This window comes from Xiphophorus hellerii, chromosome 23 (assembly GCF_003331165.1).
Source record: "Xiphophorus hellerii strain 12219 chromosome 23, Xiphophorus_hellerii-4.1, whole genome shotgun sequence".
Taxonomy (NCBI): Eukaryota; Metazoa; Chordata; class Actinopteri; order Cyprinodontiformes; family Poeciliidae; genus Xiphophorus; species Xiphophorus hellerii.
In genome coordinates this window covers 24,408,509-24,427,283 of record NC_045694.1, presented here as the reverse complement: position 1 = coordinate 24,427,283, position 18,775 = coordinate 24,408,509, and the positions used below count along the sequence as shown (strand labels likewise).

General features: G+C 43.4%; 1 protein-coding gene across 1 annotated transcript in view; it reads right to left on the bottom strand.

Moving 5' to 3' along the window:
* Positions 1–1,894: 1,894 nt before the first annotated feature.
* efnb1 (ephrin-B1) overlaps positions 1,895–18,775 on the bottom strand; it is an 80,835-nt gene continuing 63,954 nt past the window's right edge. The window contains exons 4-5 of the mRNA XM_032554430.1: positions 13,136–13,255; positions 1,895–6,800 (exon numbers count right to left, since the gene is read on the bottom strand). Coding sequence (XP_032410321.1) covers positions 6,406–6,800; positions 13,136–13,255 — 515 coding nt within the window. The 3' untranslated portion in view covers positions 1,895–6,405. The remainder of the gene's footprint in view (positions 6,801–13,135; positions 13,256–18,775) is intronic.

Genomic DNA, 18,775 nt, shown 5'->3' with positions numbered 1-18,775 from the left:
CTATTGAAACGTTTATGTATATGCAAATCCAGCAATCATAAAGTGAAGGAATGGAGATGGACTCAGAAGTGAAGTTGTTTTGTTTTGAAATGTGTTGAAATATGTGATTCAGCCCCAGAATAATCTCACATGACCTTCTAAATATGTTCGCTAAAGCTCGCAAGAGAGTCATTATCCACAGAGAGTCCTGTACTGACGTCATCACAAAGGTCAATCAGCGAAGAAGAAGCCTTTACTCTGTAAGCGACAGTCTGCAAATGCTCTCAAGAAAGAAAACTAATGTTCAGTTTCTGGTTTTCAGTAATCACCTTGACTACACTCGCTAAATTGAGGAGAAGGCTTGCATCTAAAGCCTGAGGACACCATGCTAGCTGTGAAGTCCGGAGGAGGCCGCGTCACGTTGTGGGGGTGTCTTGCGGGACAACAGACTGATGCAGCTCTCAAATTAGATGGCATTATGAGAAGAGAACAATACTTTACGTGGAAGTACTGAAGCCAAATCTCAAGTCATCAGCGAGGAAGTTCAAGCTTGGACACAAATTGGTCCTCGAAATGGACAATGACTCTGTGCATGCCAAAAAAAATTCTCACAAAGTGACTTAAGGACAGGAAGGACAGTTACTTGGAGTGGCCATTACAAAGTCCTCATTTAGAAAATTTGGCAGAAGGTGGCGTACGAAGGCAACTCATTTGCACCAGTTCTGTCGGAAGGAATGGAGTTAATATTCAATAGTGTCACACAGTTTAAAATGCAATTCTACGCAAGACTAAGGAAATTTACATAAACCTTAGAATCTTGAGATTTTCTTTCTAAAAGAATATTTTCCTTCTTATTCTAGCATAGAAATAATTTTAGTAATTGACCAAAGCACTCAGCACATTCAGCTAATTCTTTCTCTAAAGTACATTTGGACATTCCACCCAGAGCTGAGTTCAAAAGACCTTCGTATAATCTGAGAGATAATTTAAGTGCAATAAGACAGGCCGTCGTCCGCCTCCTCAGTCTACAGCTTTGTTGAACGTGGAACCAAAATGAAAAATACACAGCCGTTTTCAATCGCCTCATTCCACTCATAAAACAAACATCTTCCTGTAAAACTTGCAGTGTTAGCATGCTTTACCTTCAGACCACCAGAGGTACATACATGAACACCTTCATTTTGAAATTTTTAACATAGACCTTAAAGACACTCTCTCACAAGCATCTAAATAAACAAATACTTATTCAGCCTTTTATGCAAGGGCGGCTATAGGAAGTAATCATTTTTATTTGAGTTAAAAATGGCAACAATTTAGATGATGTATTGAACTTCAAGTGTTTTCAGTTGACTGCTTTTCTTTTCTTCTTTCTACTTCTAAGCACCTTCATTATTCAAACCAGCAACATTTTCAGATTGTGTCAATGTCACCTGAAGATGACCTTCGTCTTCTTTTTACCTTTTACTCTCTATAGATTTGCATTGTTTACACATTTTGTGTGGTGAACCACGGTGCGTGTGACTAAGCTTATTCATCGATTGTTCATGTCATGTGATTTTGGCACATGACTGTCACACATTAATGTTATTGTCTAATGAAGAGCAGTGCGGTGGAGACGTCACCTCGGCTTTACAGAGGAGAACAATAGATGATCTAGAAATGAATAATAAACCGGGATTACTCAGAGAAGCAGCAAAGAGTCACATTGTCACACTGGAGGAGCTGCTGAACCCCGCAACCCAGGTGGGAGTAAAACAAGAGAGCCATTCTTGAGAGAAAAAAAAAAAATCATTGCTCACAAGCCCTGTAGGGAAGTGAAAGTTGAGATGAAACCAAAAGTCAACGTGATGTCATGTGTGAAAGAAGGGAATCTGGTCAGAGTTTAGTTTATCGAAGAGAGAACATCACGCCAGACCAAGTTCCATGGGAAAAATTTTATTTATCAATATGCTGTAGTTTCCAAACTGGTGGAACGTTGTTTCCATTGTAGCTGGTGCCGACAGGTTACGCTGAGAAGTGGTAAATAAGTGAATGACAAGAAGAAGAAACAAAATAACATTGTGATTCGAACAAAAGGAAAGTAAATTCAACAGGTTTTTGCTTTCACATGCACATTGAGAGAAAAATAAATCATAATACTGTGGCTTTGAAGAAAAAAAAACCCCAGCAGAAACCACCTTACAGCATCCTTGTGCTAAATTAGGAAGGAGGGGACGACAAAGGAGAAGGGCAACGGGAGGAGAGGGAGCATCTTTAAAACAAAAGACCGCCTGGGAGATAATGAGTGGTGTAAACCAGATGATTTATTGGTGAGCGCGCCACTGTCACGCTTTCATACGTGGCCTCGTTCTTTTCTCAGCTTCTCCTTCTCCCTCCTTCCCTCCTTCCCTGCGACCTTCCCCTTTCTGGCCCTCTGGACTTATAAAAACTGAAATCAGACTCTTCTTTTTGGGACCAACATCTTTTCGCTTTTGGCGTCGCCATGGGTGAAGGAGGCTCAAATGGAGCGAAATAACACAGCCTTCATATGCAGAGTTAAGCCGTGCCTCCAACATCATCATTATCATCATCATCATCATCATTCCAGCAACCTATCCCGTTTCAAAGCCACTCGGTGACAAAGGTTCAGTCTGGAGATGTAAAAATTCCTGTTGAACGGCAACATAAAAAAAAGCAAACCCCCCCCTCTCTGAATCCTAATTTTATTTTATTATTATTAATATTAATATTTTTAAAACACGTGTGGTAACAAAGACTTTTTCGACAATACTGGATGCTGCGTAAAAGACAGCACATGTTGCAATATTCAGTTAAAAGTCTAAAGGAAAAAGAAAATGAAAACAAAAAAAAAAACAAAGAAATTGCAAGGATTCATACAAAACACACTTTAGAAAGACGGCTATTTACAAACATCCTCCATTACAAAAATCTAATCTTAAATTCTTCTTATGAGCAGTGTTCAGGTGGAAATTAAATCTTAAACTGGGCTCTATCCATATATTTACATTTCTCTGCTTACTCTTTTTTTTTTATTATTATTTTTATTTTATTTTTTTTCATAATTCCTCCCGAAATTGAATAACACTAAGCGGTCGCTAGAATGAATGAAAATGAGATATGCTTTGTGGTAATTTGGTAATGACTCCCTAAGCTGGTGTAGATGAATAGAGGCGCGGTGATCCGAAACAAAAATATATGCTCTAGATGAGTTTTGCAGATGGGCGCATGCTGAGTTAAAACACAGGGACACACACACACACACACACAAAAAAAATCACCGGCAGCTGCTGAGGTTGTTAACTCAAGAGGTTAACGACACGCAAGAGCCACCGGAGTCCTCACCGAGTCTTCGAGCCAGGGTCGCCTTTTAACCCTGCAGCGCCTGTCCGAGGGTGACGTCAGCGCTGGTTGATGATGGGCTGGACTCTGTCGCTGAGTAAACGCTACGCACCCTAACCCTGACCGGAAACAAACCTGGACCCGTCAGTCTGGATGTGTTTGTGTTGGCGTGTGGGCGCAAACAACAGCTTGTCGTCACGTATGGCCCTCCCTATTTCCTTTTTAATACGGCAAGACATGAGTGCCAAATATTGGTACGCTGCAAAACCACAAAACCTTACCAAGTAATTTTGGTCTAGTTTCTAGTGCAAATATCTTAGTGCGCTTGACATAGGACAAAAACGGACTCACAAGAATCGTTTAAGCAAGATGTACGGGCTTGTTTTACGTCAATAATTCCTTAATATTTATGAAAAAATACTAGTTATAAGCGAAATAATCAGCCAGTGAAGCTAGTAATTCTTCATCAATGATAAGAAGTTATGTATTAATTTAAATTAAGCCCATAATACTCGCTGAAAAGTTGTTTATTATTTAGCCTTATTTCAAATATACCAAGATATTTACCCTAAAAACTAGAACAAAAATGGTAAGATTTTATGTTTTTTTCGGTACATAAAAATTGCTGCTTAAAAAGTCAGAATGATTAAAAGTTGCCAGGGAAGCCACTTTTTAAGTCAAGCCTGATGATGAGGGACTAAAAAAGTGGCGTTCCCAAGATCCAGGGGCAATTTTTTCTCCCGTGTTCATGTGGCATGAAAAGTTTTGATGACTTGATCGAACCGTACAGGGTGAGAAGGAGGCGTTCAAAACGCTGTGACTCGCTGGTGTAAAATATGGCCTTCTGTTCGGGGGGAGGTGTTCGCCTACTTTACAGCACGCGTCGCTTTTTACTTCATTCGTTCGTGTCATGCAGATGTACAGCGGCTGTCTGTTTATGACAAGGCAAAAAAAAAAAGTGACGTTCTATGATCTGATAGAACGTTTTCCTTGGCTTTTCATAAACAGGCAATGAGATCAACGAGGAAGGAGGTGCTCAAAATACGATTTGCTGGTGTAAAATACAAAGTTTTCACTGACATTTTCCTGACTGACTAAACATCGCAGCTTTGCCGATATTTGGCACTAGTGGCTTGCCGTATATCAGACATCATTAGCTTTGACTGCAGTGCTGTATGCTCCATTAGAGGAGGTGCTCAGTCCCAAGAAAAGAAAAAACCTGTCTGTCACAGCAGCAGACGAAACTTGCACACATCCACTGAGTGAAAACTGCAAATATAAGCACAAATAAGCACCTATGTGTACACACACAAAAACATCCGCCTCCCCCTCCATCTATCTCCCTGCCACTCCACACTCGTGCAGCTGCAGTAAAATCCCGCCTTGCTGCTGTCGCCCTGGGCTGTGTGATAGCTGGGCTGCAGTGTCCTCGCTGAATATTCCACGCAGCATTTTTATTCACAGCACAGCCGGCGAGAGAGGCCTGCGAAAACGAAAGCGCCTCGGCCAGCCCTGCCTCACCCGTTCCCACCTCCATTATCCTCTCAGGTTAAGGCCGAGTCACGGGAACAATTTTTCTCCCCCTCGTTCTTCCTCCCCCCCAATCGGTTGGTGAGAGTGGGCATGAAGATGGCACGTAGATTAGTCACAAGCTGACTCATCTGCAGATGGCGGCCAATTGGAATGTGATGATACTGTATTCCGGCTCTCCGTCCAAACCTATATGTGGGGCATCATACCTCTGTAGGCCAGCCAATCAGGGAGAGCCATCTGACCGACGCCCCTCAAACTAACATTTTTTTTGGATGCTTCAACTGTGGCTCCAGGAGATCAAGCGAACAAATAGCAACCTGCCTGCCTGTCTGAAAGCCGATCCGGCGGTAAGATCTCCGATCGGTGCCAACTGGAGCACTCAAGAGTGTTTGTTAGATCTTGTCTGTTTATCAGTCGGCGCATCACCCTCTATTTTTTATTTATATGCTTAGGATACAGTATCTCAACGTCAAATCCAATAAAGTCTCCACACTTCTTAGAGAAACCGGTCTGGACATGTCCAACCGCACTCAACGAGGACACACCCTGAAATACACACACACACACACAAATGTGCCAGAGCAACGCTGGAACTCATTTCAACCAAGCAGGAGGGGAGGAATTCCACGTGCGCAACACACACACACACACACACACACACCTGCAAACATACACGCCTCAACAGCTAAGAGTCCAGGTTAAAGTCCGTCTTAACAGATTATAAGCGGCGAGATGGCGTGGGCAGTGAGGGGATGGGAGTCGTTATGACAATGGGTTTAGCTCTATACATTGTGCACTCGTAGGAAAAGTCTAACAAAATACAACTGCTTTGTGAACTTAATCAGGGTTCGAGGAAATCTCCTCCATCAAAAATAGTAAGTAAGGCAAACATCAGAGGTGCGTAAGGGAGAGGAGCACATTTTTCCACACACTGTGTAAAGATACCTGAGCTATCTGGAGAGTTTCCCTGGCCCAGCAACGGCAGGAGGGTGGGGAGGTAGGGCCCCCCCACACGAAACGCGCACAGTGGCGCACACGTATACACACGTTGATGTTGTTTTTTTTTCCTTTCTTACTTGCTCACCAGCGGCACCCCCGCCCTGCCTGCCTGCTTCCCGGCCGGTTGTGTGCTGGGATGGTGTGTTTAATTGGGCGTAGCACAAGCTGTACTTCGGGGAGCCGAGATAAGTTATATCCTGTCCATTAGCAGGGACAGGGAAGCTAAAGGTCCATCTGTTGGTCCAGTCCAGAGTCTCCGGGAGTGGTTGGGGTCGGAGGGGAGATGCATACTGGTGGGGAGGTGAGGGAGGTGAGGGAGGAGAGGGACGACGGTCGGGGTCTCTCATCAGTCAGCTCCCAACCCCGCTGGTGACTGCTCAGTACGTGTTTCTCCAGATTTGTGCAGCAGGTGGTACAAATAACAAGGAGGGGGGGGTGGCTTCAAGTCCCCGCACTCCCCCCCTCAAAAAAAATTCAAAGGAAAACGTTCTTCCCAAGAACGTAAATCAAGCGCTCCTCTCTCCTGGCCGTCGCCGCTGGCTCCCCCGCAGCGCGTCAAACCTTGTAGTAGATGTTGGCAGGGCTCTGCGGCGGCATCTCCTGGACGATGTAGACCGGGTGACCGTAGTCCCCGCTCACCTTCTCGTAGTGGGGGCAGTAGTTGTTCTCTGTCCGCAGGGGGATGATGATGTCGCTGGGCTCGGTGCCGGCCGTGCCGCCGGGCAGCTTGGGGTTGGACAGCGTGCTGAGCGACAGCGCCGACGGGCGGGCCTGCGAGTGCGCGTTTTTCCTGGAGCGCTTGCGCATCTTGATGAGGAGGATGACGAGGAGCAGGATGAGCACGAGGAAGATGATGCATCCGATGGCGATGGAGGAGAACACGGCCACCTTGGAGCTCAAGAAGCCGTCGGTGCTGGAGGAGGACCCGGGATCATCTTGGATCTTGGGACCTGCAGAGAGAGAGAGAGAGAGAGAGAGAAAGAGAGAGCTTAAGGAGAGGAAGGTCACCAAAAGGCGGAGATAATTTATTCCTTTTCTGAGCTGCACAGAGGAAAGATTTTTGATGAACGGCAAACTATCATTCAGTTGTTTCCTGATGTACGTCTCTCCTTATTCCATGACTTGGACTTTACAGATTTATGTGAGCAACGCTTAAAGAATTTGATTAAATGAAAAAATCTATTTCACCATATGTTTTGAAAACAAACACATAACCAGGGCTGCAAGTAACAAGTGATTTAGTTGTCTATCAATTCTTCTGACGATTAATCAATTAGTAAATTAGTGGACGATTACTTCAATAATCAATTCATCATGATTAATCCGATTAATCGTCTCAGCAGTACAGATAACCCACTGTTTTCTGCAGTTTTCTGCATTTTGTCAGTTTACAGTTACAAACTTTAGTGTGTTTTGTTATAGATGTGAAATACTAATAATTTGTTTAGTTATCGATTAATCTATTGATTATTATGATGATTAATCAGATAAAAAATAAGCATATCCTGCTGATATTTCCTTTTATTCAATGTTAGAAATATATTTGTTGACTATTTTTGGATTAACCAATTAATAATTGGATAGCAAAAGGTACCTAAAAGGAGATTTTGCTTTTACAGCATTTGAACTGGGTGAAGATAAAACCATGTCACATATTTAACAAAGGTTTTATTTTTATTTTAAATGCACAAATTATATATATATTTGTACCTTTTTGGCTTAATTATGGCTCAGAATATGTTGTTCTTTCAGTAGTTGACCTTTTTTTTTGAGTCTGTATACTCTACTTATGATTTCGAAACTAGTGGACGATTATTTCAATAATCGATTCATAATGCTTATTCCGATTAATCGTGTCAGCCCTACACATAATCCCATTATGTTTTCTGCATTTTGTCACATTAAACCTACAAGCTTTACCATATTTTATAAAGGTTTTATATGCAATGCTAACACAAGGCATTGAATAATCAGAAGGTGGATAGAAACGGACTAAAGCAGATTCTGTTTAGGGTGAATATCTTCCAGCTTTGTAGACGTAGAGACAGAAAAATTCTCCAGTTCTTTTTTTCTTTTCTTTTTTTCTGTAGCTCCAGCTCAGCCAGACAGGATGGAGAGCATCTGTTGCCACAGATCCCTAAATGGATTCAGGTCTGGATTTTGACTGGGTCACTCAAGCACATGGGTATGCTTTGATCTAAATCATTCCAGTTTGCGGCGTCAAACAGTATTTACTGCCTGTATGTCTGAGCAGCCTCACTATTCGTGCTGAAGACGAGCATCCCAACATGACGCTGCCACCACCATGTTTTGCAAACACTGTACTTCGTGTAAAACTCATAGTTAGCTGAGTTGTGTTCATATTTTGGGATTTTTTAAAATAAATATAGACAATATTCAAGTATTGGAACAATTATTAAGGTATATTCAATTTCATTCATCATCTTCTTCACACTGCTTTATTTATTTGCAAACTGCACAAAAAGAAACATCTAGTTGCTGTTTTCTCGGATCGCCTCCACGAAGGCCGGATTTGTCGAGTGTACGGCTAATTGTTGCATCAACAGATTTTCCCACCTGAGCGGTGCATCTTTCCAGCTCTTTTGACATCTTGGCTGCTTCTCTGATCAAGTCGTCCGTTCAGGTGTGCAATGGTGTCTTTGTAGGTTTGCCAAAATGCTTGAAATCTTAGGATATTGTTGTATAATCTATCCATTCCATACCCCTTCACAATTATGGAGAACTCTGGTTTTGATCTAGAAGCCTGTGGTCGTAACGTGGAAAAAAGTGAAAAGGCATCAAGGGGATGTGAAGACTTTTTGCAAGGCACTGAGGAGTTGCCGTAAAAAGTGCAGCGCGCACAAAAGCTATCTGTTCTTTGTTTCCTTAATGTTGCAAATATATGGAACGACTGAAGAAAGAGGTCGCATCACCGTTTGCTGGGTTGTTTTGCCAGTTAAATCTAACGTACCCAGAGAACTTTGATTGTTTGTTAGAAGAGACAATGCCTCTTTCCCCCCCACCTGTTCCTTGTACTCCTTTATGAGTAACTTTCAAGAAGTCCCTTAGACCTCGCAGCCTCGCATTCACGGTCAGTCTGTCCTGACATGTACAGACCATACTGAATCAACTCTGAGTGCATCCCACTGAGCTCCCTTGATGTAATCTAATTGCATAAGCTCAATCAAAGCAGCTCCCCCCCCCGCACACACACCCCGTTCCCTCACCAATAAAATCCGAAGTCGACACTCAGCACCACAAAGATTCCCGCTCTGATCTTTTTCCCCTTTTCTTTTTCCTTTTTATTTCGGGGGAGCGATGTGAGCGAGGGGCAAGTTGTTCGACATGTTTTGCGTGTCAGAGGCCAAGCGAGCGATGGAAAAACCAAATGTGGAGGGCACATCTGAACATCTGATTTTATTTTATCCTTTTGCTCGGGGGGTGAGGGGGTGGGGGGCTCAGGATGGGATGGGAAAGGGAATGACTGGCTCCGCCGGTGACTGAAATCCGAGAGGAACCAAATCTGTTTTCCATGTATGCATGCAGCTGCTGCCAAAGACCAGCACTCACCCCCCACACCAACCCCTCGCCTCAGCCATCACTCTTTTACTGTCCGTGACCCCTCCTCACCCTTGACACCCCCGCCGCCCCCCTCTTACTTCCACAGGCACACAAAAGTCTCATACCTCAGGAGCCTGCCAGCCCCGTAATGACTGTGTCTCCACACTCTGCCGGCCCCCGTTTGCACTTAACCATTTATTGATAAGGGGATAATCGTGCCTTGAGCCTCTATCGCAGCCGAACACCGTGATTGAAGGCTACCAATTCTGCTCTTATCGGGAGAAATCGGAGGCTGAGGGAACTTCGTACATTCTGAGAGAGCCGGGGAGAGAGGCTGTCAAGAAATTTCATTCCTGAAATATCAGCCCCCTCCACCCCGCCACCACTCGTCCTTCATTCCACCCTCACTTGACATAATAACTGATCCAACAGTGGCAGGCAGGTGAAAAGCCCCAAGAATACAGGGAAAAGTGACATAGGGACATCTTTTTTTAGAGCAGCTAATATCAAATAAGCAACTATTAAGAAAAGCGCCTCTTATCACATCGGGACAGGCGGAACAGTGTGAACTTTTGAGGGCAGAGGGGGAGTTTGTGGTGCACAAAGTTGTGGAGTAAGTCCAAAAAGTTCCCTGCAAAGCAGCCACTCTTTGGAGAAAAAAAGAAGAAGGAGAAGAAGAAGTGGTTCCTGTGGAGGGAGGCAGTGGTGAAGAAGATGCAGGTAAGAAATAAGAAACAGAGGCAGCTCAGATGAGATAAGCTTATCTTCATTTTGGGCCATGCCAAGACAACGAGTGTTCTCAAATGGCCGGAGGCGCCTGAATGCATGACATACATGTAAAACCCCTTTAAAAGACTGTTAAAATACAAATAAATATCAGTGTCTGCATTCAATAAGTATGTCTTAGAGGGGCAGTTTTGTGTAAAATCAACGTTTTTGAGCTTCACATCAAGTTGAGATGTTATTCCCTCATCAAAAACGCACCTGGATTCTACCATGCATGCTTGAAAAAAATACTTTAATCTCCATGGCAACCATTCAGTGGAAAATGCCTGGTTGGACCCAGCGCCCACTTTGGCCTGCAAAGGTTCCAAGCTTCTGCCTCACAGATCACCCCTCCCCCACGACTCCACTCCTTCAGACTAGCCACCAGCAATTAGCAAACGCCTGATGGAACTACGAATCTGCTGAGATTATTATACGAGCTACTTCCCACTGCGACGCTGGTAAAACTTTGTTAAAGCGTTAATAGAGGAGCCATGTTGTGATGACTTTCTGAAGGCGATGTTTCAGAAAGGCCAGGAGTTTTTAAAGAGACAGACCCAATTTTAAGGCATTATATTAGGAAGTAAAATTTCAGGGACTATAAGTTGATATCAAGTAAGGCTGAGTATGAAATACTGCCACCTGCAGGTGGGAGTTAGCACTTAAAGCCAATGTTTTTACACTTTACACAGAAAATTAGAAATACCCTCAAAACTAAGCATTAGCTCGAAAAAATGCGGGGATTTGTTGATTTTGTGAGATTTTCCACGACCTCAAAAAAAGTGGAGTGACTGGTCGATGTCAACAGATAGCAACTGCTTTGATTAGACTGATTTAAGTGCATCTCTAATGAGATTTAAGGCAGGTAATGTAATAAAAAGGTCTGTCGTCAAGTCTCCCAGCATGCAGCACACTCCCTGTGTGACTCAGGGCGAGCTGTTTGTTTAGGGTGTGGTTTTATGTCTTTTCATCACAACCTGCATTTTGGAGAGTTTCACTCTATCCTGTCAGCAACTCTGGCTTTGCAAACACTCCAGCATGCTGAGTTAAGAGTTGCCTGAAGCGTGTCAGAGCCATATGAGGAATAGCATACTTTGAAAGGCTAAACTATTATTTTTAATTTTCTCCCTGGAGACCGAATGTGATGAATTACTAGCGCAGCCTTCAGGATGTAGGTATTCTGTTTGAAAAAGTTTTTTGATTTTTTTTCTTTTACGTTTGCTCGCTAAGCTGAATGATGTCATGTATTTATGACAGAAGTGAACAGATGAAGGGGAAACAGTTAAAAATGAGAGCGGCAGCCGAGATATCCATGGTAACGGTTGGGAGGACCTGCCGGGATCCGACGCTCAGGTGGAAGAATCCGTTGCCACAGCAACTAGATATGCACTTCATAAATCTGGCCTGCATAGAGGAGTGGCTAAATGAAAGCTAAAATGTTCAGCATATGATTTGCAACAACATGTGAAAGAGTAGAAATAAGGGTGGTGGCAGTATTATGGTGTGGGGAGATGTTAGCTGGGAAAAGGAAGCTACTCATGGGAAGCAGACATATTTAAAGCTGCAAAAGGAAAACGATGTCAAACTGGGGCAGAGGTTCAAATTTCAGCAGAACAACAAACCCTGAAAAACAAAAAAAACAGCTTGTGCTGAAAACAATGTACATCTAGTAGTAGACAGAATTTAGCCCTTTGGAGCCATATTAAGCCAAATTAAGTCTGGTCTTAGTTAAATCTTGTTGCATTTCTGACTCACCAATGAAGTCATAGAGCAATGCTTCATGGGCTCTTATGTCTTTAAGGAAGCTCTTCTTACCCCTGGTTGAAATATTTATCTACGGAAGTGAATTAAAGTTTCATTTTGATATGCACAAACACTGATTGCCTTTTGTTGCTTGAAAGAAAACCCTAAATAGGACGTTCATCGCTAGAGACGATGAAATGTTTTCAACTTGTCTTACGTCTCCAACTCAAAATTAGATCTGATTAGGGCTGAGACGATTAATGCGATTAATCGTCAATCAATTTAGCAATCGGTAAATCATTCACTGAAGTATACGGACTCAAAAATATATATATTTTCTGAAAGAAGAACAGCCTCAGAGCAGTAATCAATACAAAACATATGTAGAATTTACATTTAAGATAAAGAAAAACACCTCTGTATGTAAATTTGTTCCACCCAGAGCTCCTCAAGTGGCATAGTTTTAGCTTAACCTGGATTAAATTCGGTAATTGTCGGATTAAGCGCCTTTTGCTTCACTGTACGGATGTTAAGTCGAGACAAAAGGAGTGAGTTTTTCACCTGTTGACGTTGACAAGTCTTTCTTTAGCTACAGATGCAGATACAAAGAATAAAGTGTACATGAATGCTATGTTATTGCATTTTGGGCAACAAAAGACTTATTTTCTTATTTAAATTAATTGAGTTATTTGCATTTTTATGTATTTCGAATATTGTATAAAAAGGCTTAAGTGGTTAAGTGAAAAAGGTGCAAAATGTTCACTTTTTTTTTTTTTAGATCAATTCATCAATCGTCAGAATAATTGATAGAATAATTGACAGTCTACAATAACGATTACAATAATCAGTAGTTTCAGTTCAGATCTGGGGGCAGAAGGTGGGTGACCAATACTCTGATACAGGATCAGGGGATTCCTGCAGTAAAACATGGTAGTGGCAGCATCATGTTGTGGGGACTGACGAGAGGACAGTCCCCAAAGACTTGATACAGGCAGAGAAACAATTATATGGTTTAGATTAACACATACTCATGTGTCAGTAAGGCCTAGTCAAAGTCCAGCAACAAATCCAGCCAAGAATCTGTGAAAATGTGTCGCCGTGGACGCTCTCCATCCAATCTGACCCAACTGGAGTTACTCAGCTCAGAAAAATGGGCAAATATTTCAGTTCCTTGACAGCGAAAGCTAATGGCTGGGGTGTGTGTGACTGCGCTCACCAGGGATTCCTGGCATCACAGGCCCAGTCTTACTCGGGTCGGGCAGACCGGAACTGCTGGTCTCCGGTATTGAGTTGTCCTCCGGGGTTTCCGGAGCCTCCGGGTTCGCTGCGTCTGGGTCTGTGGGAAAACAGAGAAGAAAAGGAAAAAAAAAAGAGAGAGAGAACACAAAAAAAAGTCAGCCTTGGAAAGCCGCATGCGATGAATTACAATGACTTGTTCCTCTGCTACAGCAAAGGATTATGCTTATTATCTTTTGATATATCTTTTATACACAGAGACGGTTATCTTCGCCTGTGTCGAAACTGTGTCAGAAGGGAAGATGAAAGCAGGAAAAAAAGAGAGGAAGGGTTTGGTGGGGGGTGTAGGGGGGATTTGAGAACGGCTGTGAAACACGCAGATATCCCTGTCCTGTTGTAAAAAAAAAAAAAAAAAGTGAGCTCACATCTACATCAGCAGCTCCTTCAGCAAACACTCAGACAGGCATTTCCAACACCGACACACTCGTGAGAGCCTCCCACACACACACACACACACCCACCCGCCCACCCCTACACACACACACACAAACACACACCTTCAATATACTTACAATACACTCAGGCCTGGCAGAATGGGGGTAAAGTAGTTATATATTAACTTTTTATTGTTTTACATTATTCATCACGTTAAAAGGCCATAATATGCCTTATTTATTGCCCTGGCTTTAACTCTGCTAGAAGAGGCACACTTCACAGGGGGCAGGGGGGAGTGGGGGTAATAAGAGGACCGGAAAAAAGGACGTCGTGGTAGATGAGGAGAGAAGAAGAAGGAGAAGAGGAGGGGCAGGATTGTATGAGCTCTGAGGGGAGCGCAGAGGAAACAGACAGTTTATCTGACTGTCTGTTGTGATTTCAGCACACACACTTTGAAAGCTTGGCTGCAGTAAACAGTGGAGGGTCTTCCAGCGGGGTTTTTCTTCTTCTTTTTTTTTTTACAAGGGGTAGAAGACAGTCAGACACTATTAAAAGATGGATTCCACAGGAGTCCATCAGATATTTCTGCCACGCCGCGGACCTTATCTGCATCTGCCCCAAGGCCCACTCAGAGGGCTGTGAGGAGAGAGAGGGAGAGAGAGAGAGAGAGAGAGAGAAAGAGGAGGGGGCAGAAAAAGGGGGCTCGTGGGGAGGCAATTTGTATTCGAGTCCCCCGTGGGAAGTGTGTGTGGCCAAGCACGGGCGGATGATAGGAAGGGGGCCAGTCATTCTGGCAGGAAATTTTCTATTTCCAAGCAATTATGGCTAAATCCTGAGTCGAAATGAGAAATGATTTGGGTGTGGATGGGGAAGATAAAAAAAAAGAAATTGGACTATGGTGTCTCTTTCTTCTTCTTCTTCTTCTTTTTTTTATGCTGTTGCATGGGATGGTGGAGGCTCCTCTGCAGCTCCATCTTCTCCATGTCCCGACCGCAGCCTCAGCAGCTCGGCGTTGCTGCAATCAGCGCCGAACTTAGCCGTGAGCTGTTGTGCCTTGTCAATAATTGATGAGAGAAAGACAGGAGTGAGAAGTGGGAACATTCACGCATGACAGAAAGGCGGAGGGGTGGAGGTGGGGGGTTGTGCGTGCGGACAGCACTGATCTGACTCACTACGAAGCGCGCACGCGCCCGGGCACTGAGCATGTGCATGCCGCGGCCTAATGTTCTGACCCCCTTTTCTTTTTTTTTTTTTCCCTGTGCGTGCTGTTTGACATTTTCCTTAGCTAGGCAGACAAGCAACTAACTCAGAAGTGCCAAGCTACCAGAAGGAGGGGAGAGGCTGAGGGGAGGAGGGGAGACGATGATGATGGAGTGACAGAGCGGAGAGACAGGGATGTCGGGAGACGTAGATGGAGGGAAAAACATGAGGAGGGAGAGATGCATGCGTGGCAGTGAGTCAACATATTTCTAATGAGGAAGGTGACATGGGAGAGAGACTGCTGAACAGCAGAGGACTTATAAATGATGAGCTTCCCATTCAGGCACTTTCTCTTCCTTTTTAGTGTTTGTTTTTTGGGGGGGTTTTTTGCAGAAAAGAAAAACAACAGCAAAAAAAAAGTATACCCAGACATTTAAATAAGTGACATAAAGAGCATGATTTTTACCATTTAATGCGATACACCAACGCATGTTAGTGCGCAACAGTGAATTGGAACCAAGGCTAATGCATGGTTTTCAATCGTTTACAAAGAAATCTTTGAAGTGTGGTGTGCAGATGTTATTCTGGCCCCCTCATCTGCTACAAAAAATAGCATTATTCTTCAGCTTTCAAGTTTTCTTTTTTCTAAGGGTTTTCTAGGAACTGGTCACCGTTACTCAATGGTGACTGGACAGGAAATACACACCAAAAACACAAAATCTAAAAGTATTTTTGCCCAGATTCAAGAGCAAATATGTCTGTACTCCTGAAATAAGACAAAGCTAGTCTACAAGTAATTTTTCAGCAAGATATTGGATGGTGCTTTAAGTCAATAATCTCTTCAAAATGGTGAACATGTTTCAGTTCACCTGGCAGATTATTTCACTCATAAAATGGGAACAATGTCTTATTATAAGTGAGAAAAAATCTGGAACCTGACCTAAAATCAGCTCCTATATCTTGCTTAAAAGTTACTTGCAAGTTAGTTTTCTTTCATTTCAAGAGTACTAAAGTATTTACGCTGGAAACTAGACCAAACCTACTTGGTAAGATTTTGTGTTTTTGCAGTGTATGACCCAAAACCAGGAATAGGACCGAGGAGAACCAGATTGAGGACTTTGGCCTCTACAAACTGAGCCACCCAACACGCTTCTTCCAGTTTCTTTTTTTTTTTTGTAAGTTTTGAACAATCTGTATTTCTCTCACAATTATGCACTACTTTTAGTATTTTTTCCCCCCTGTCAAATCACCAAACATTGAAGCTTCCTTGACGTCAAAATGCTAAAAAGACAAATACTGGCAACACACACATGCATCATAAATGTGTCTCTAAAAGAATCTGTGCACATTTTATACTGGAATCAATCTCCAAAGTACACAGCACAATGTGCAGAAAGATTGGAAGCGGACTCAGGAGAGAGGGGCGGGGGATGGAGGGCGATCTTGGCGAGCAGAAGGCACTGAGCTGCGGAGACGGAGGATGTTTGAATCGAACACACAATAACATCTGGGGTCAGAACCGAGCGGGGCTTTGGTTTTTATTGTGTTTGCTAAGACAAAACACAGTGTGGCTGCAGAAGGAAGCGCCTTGGGGGGGGAGTGAATAATGTCTGTTTTCATTATTGATTAGTCTAGTGAGGGTTTTTATGTGTAATTTTAGAGAAGAGAGGAAAAAAATATGCAGAAATACTGCCCTGAGGCGCGACTTCTTTAAGTTTCATCAAATAGCTAATAAAAGAGAGAAAAGCCTCAACTACCAGAACTCTCTCTTAAAATATGCATTTTATTTATATATATTATTTGTTAATGTTTTATCTGTACTAACACTGCATTAAAAAGAGAATGCTAGCAGAAAGGAAGTGCAGCCGCTCGTAAAGTGGAAATCGTGAGGAAAAGTCCCCTGAAATGCATAATGTCAAAGTACTTTCTTATATGCCACCTATTCGGTGTTAAAGTAGGCCCTCATTCTGGGAATTATATTTGACATTTTCAGCACTTTCTGCACTCACAGCAGCCAGCTGAACAGCAAGAGTAGGGAAAAGAAAAATCCAAACTCTTACATGTGGAGGATGGCCACCCTTGAAACTTATTGGAAGAAAAAAAACAACAAAACAATCTCTTTAAAGCAGCCAAATCAACACCCTGCTTCTAATAGCCCAGTGGGCTGGACAGGCGCATTACGCATCCCAGCCCTAGAAACCGACTTTTTGAAAGCAGCGGCAGCTTGCATCTTTCCAAAAAAGGGTTTTTAGGGCACATCGACTGTGAGTGACAGCTCCGGCAGGGGAGCGTTTTTGGGTAACGAATGCACGGCTCTGCCGAAGTTGAGGAACAGCCGGGAGCCACGGCAGCAGACCCCGACTGAGAGGAACTTTCCTGGAAGTTTCCTCGAAAACGAGCCCCCTCACCCCCACGAACCCATCTCGTTTTCAGCTCCTGTTAGCCAGAGAATATGGAACTGTTTCTCCTTGATAGCTCTATGTTGCCCTGCCTGTGCTCACGCAGCGTTGTTGTCAGCCCCCGCCACGCAAGAGTCGCAATCCCAGGCCATCGGCTGCTCAAAATGACCTACATGGAGAGCAGACGCAGAGGCTGTCTGTCTCTGAGATAGCTGTGGGTATTTTTTTCAACGCATCTGCTGAATTTGTTCCCGCTCAAACCTTGCTAGCATCAGCAGCTTGTTAGTTTCTACTCCCCCACATTCTGCACAGGATACAATGTTGTCATCTCACTCTCTGGCACATCCACAGATTCCCACACACGCTCCATTTTCAAGTTTTTTTATTTTTTTTTTACAGTGTCTCTTCAGTTTATTTCTGATTCAGTGAGATCCAACTCTTAGTCTGGAATCGGATCGCCGTGGTGGGCAGATGTTCCTCTTACTGTCTGTTTGGGTCAAAACAAACCCCTCTGAGGACGCAGGGACTGTTTACACAGCAACACATCTGTGTACTGTACTCTGTCAAAGCCGGGATGTAGAGGTCCGGATCGCGAAGCGGAGCAGCGTGGAAAAGACAAAAATGCGTGATGCGAACCAAATGCCGCGTCCAAGAATATCTAAACAAAACTTGCCTGTTTACCTCCAGCGTTTTTAAGATGACGTACGCCCCTGGCCGCGCACTTACGTGGAAAATTTCAAACACGCATTCGCAGGGCGAGAATCACAGCCGAGGAACATCAGAAGGCAACTCCTGCAACTTGGAAGTGGAGATATTCCACGCAAGTCATCAGTCATTTGTTTGTTATTTCTTTTCTATACAACTTGCGCGTGCTATTCATTGGTATATGAGAGTCATTCAACGTGTCTCGATTCCCCCCGCGGGGCTGGGTGGGCAACGTGGATACGATCATCTGTCATAATACGGGCCTATGTAATCGTATATCGCGGCGTACACAGCGGCGGCCCGTTTTCCATCAGTGCAACTCGAAACTTTACATCCAAAATTCCTGGCCAGGAATTCGATGGCGAGCTAATCGGTTCACTTCATCACGCTGCAGAGCTGCAGAAATTGAACAGCGCGGTGCATGCAGGGGTCCTGAGTAGTGGTCGCTTCCCACAAACAGAAACCCCCACGAGTAAACCGATAATTATCGTCTCTCACTTTTAATTATGATCAAGCAGTTTTACCGCACTTGACATCTGTGAGTTACACTGTGAGCTGCTTCGTTTTTGGTTAAAGTTTCTGTTTTTCTTAGAAGTCTGGCTGCATGGAGTTTCCATGTTCTGCTTGTTCAAGCATTAGTTCTCTCCAGGTACTCCAACTTCCTCCTGCAGTTCAAAAACATGGCTGTTGGGTTAATTAGTAACTCCAAATTGTCTTTAAAGTACATAATTTTTGATACAAGTGTGTAGAACGACGTTCAAATAAATACTTTAATACAAAAGAGCAAAATTACGCTGAAATATTTTGAAAAGGATAACTTTAATTTAAAAACATAGGTGGGGGGGAAATCTGCCATATTCGATTGTCCAAATTTGGCACCT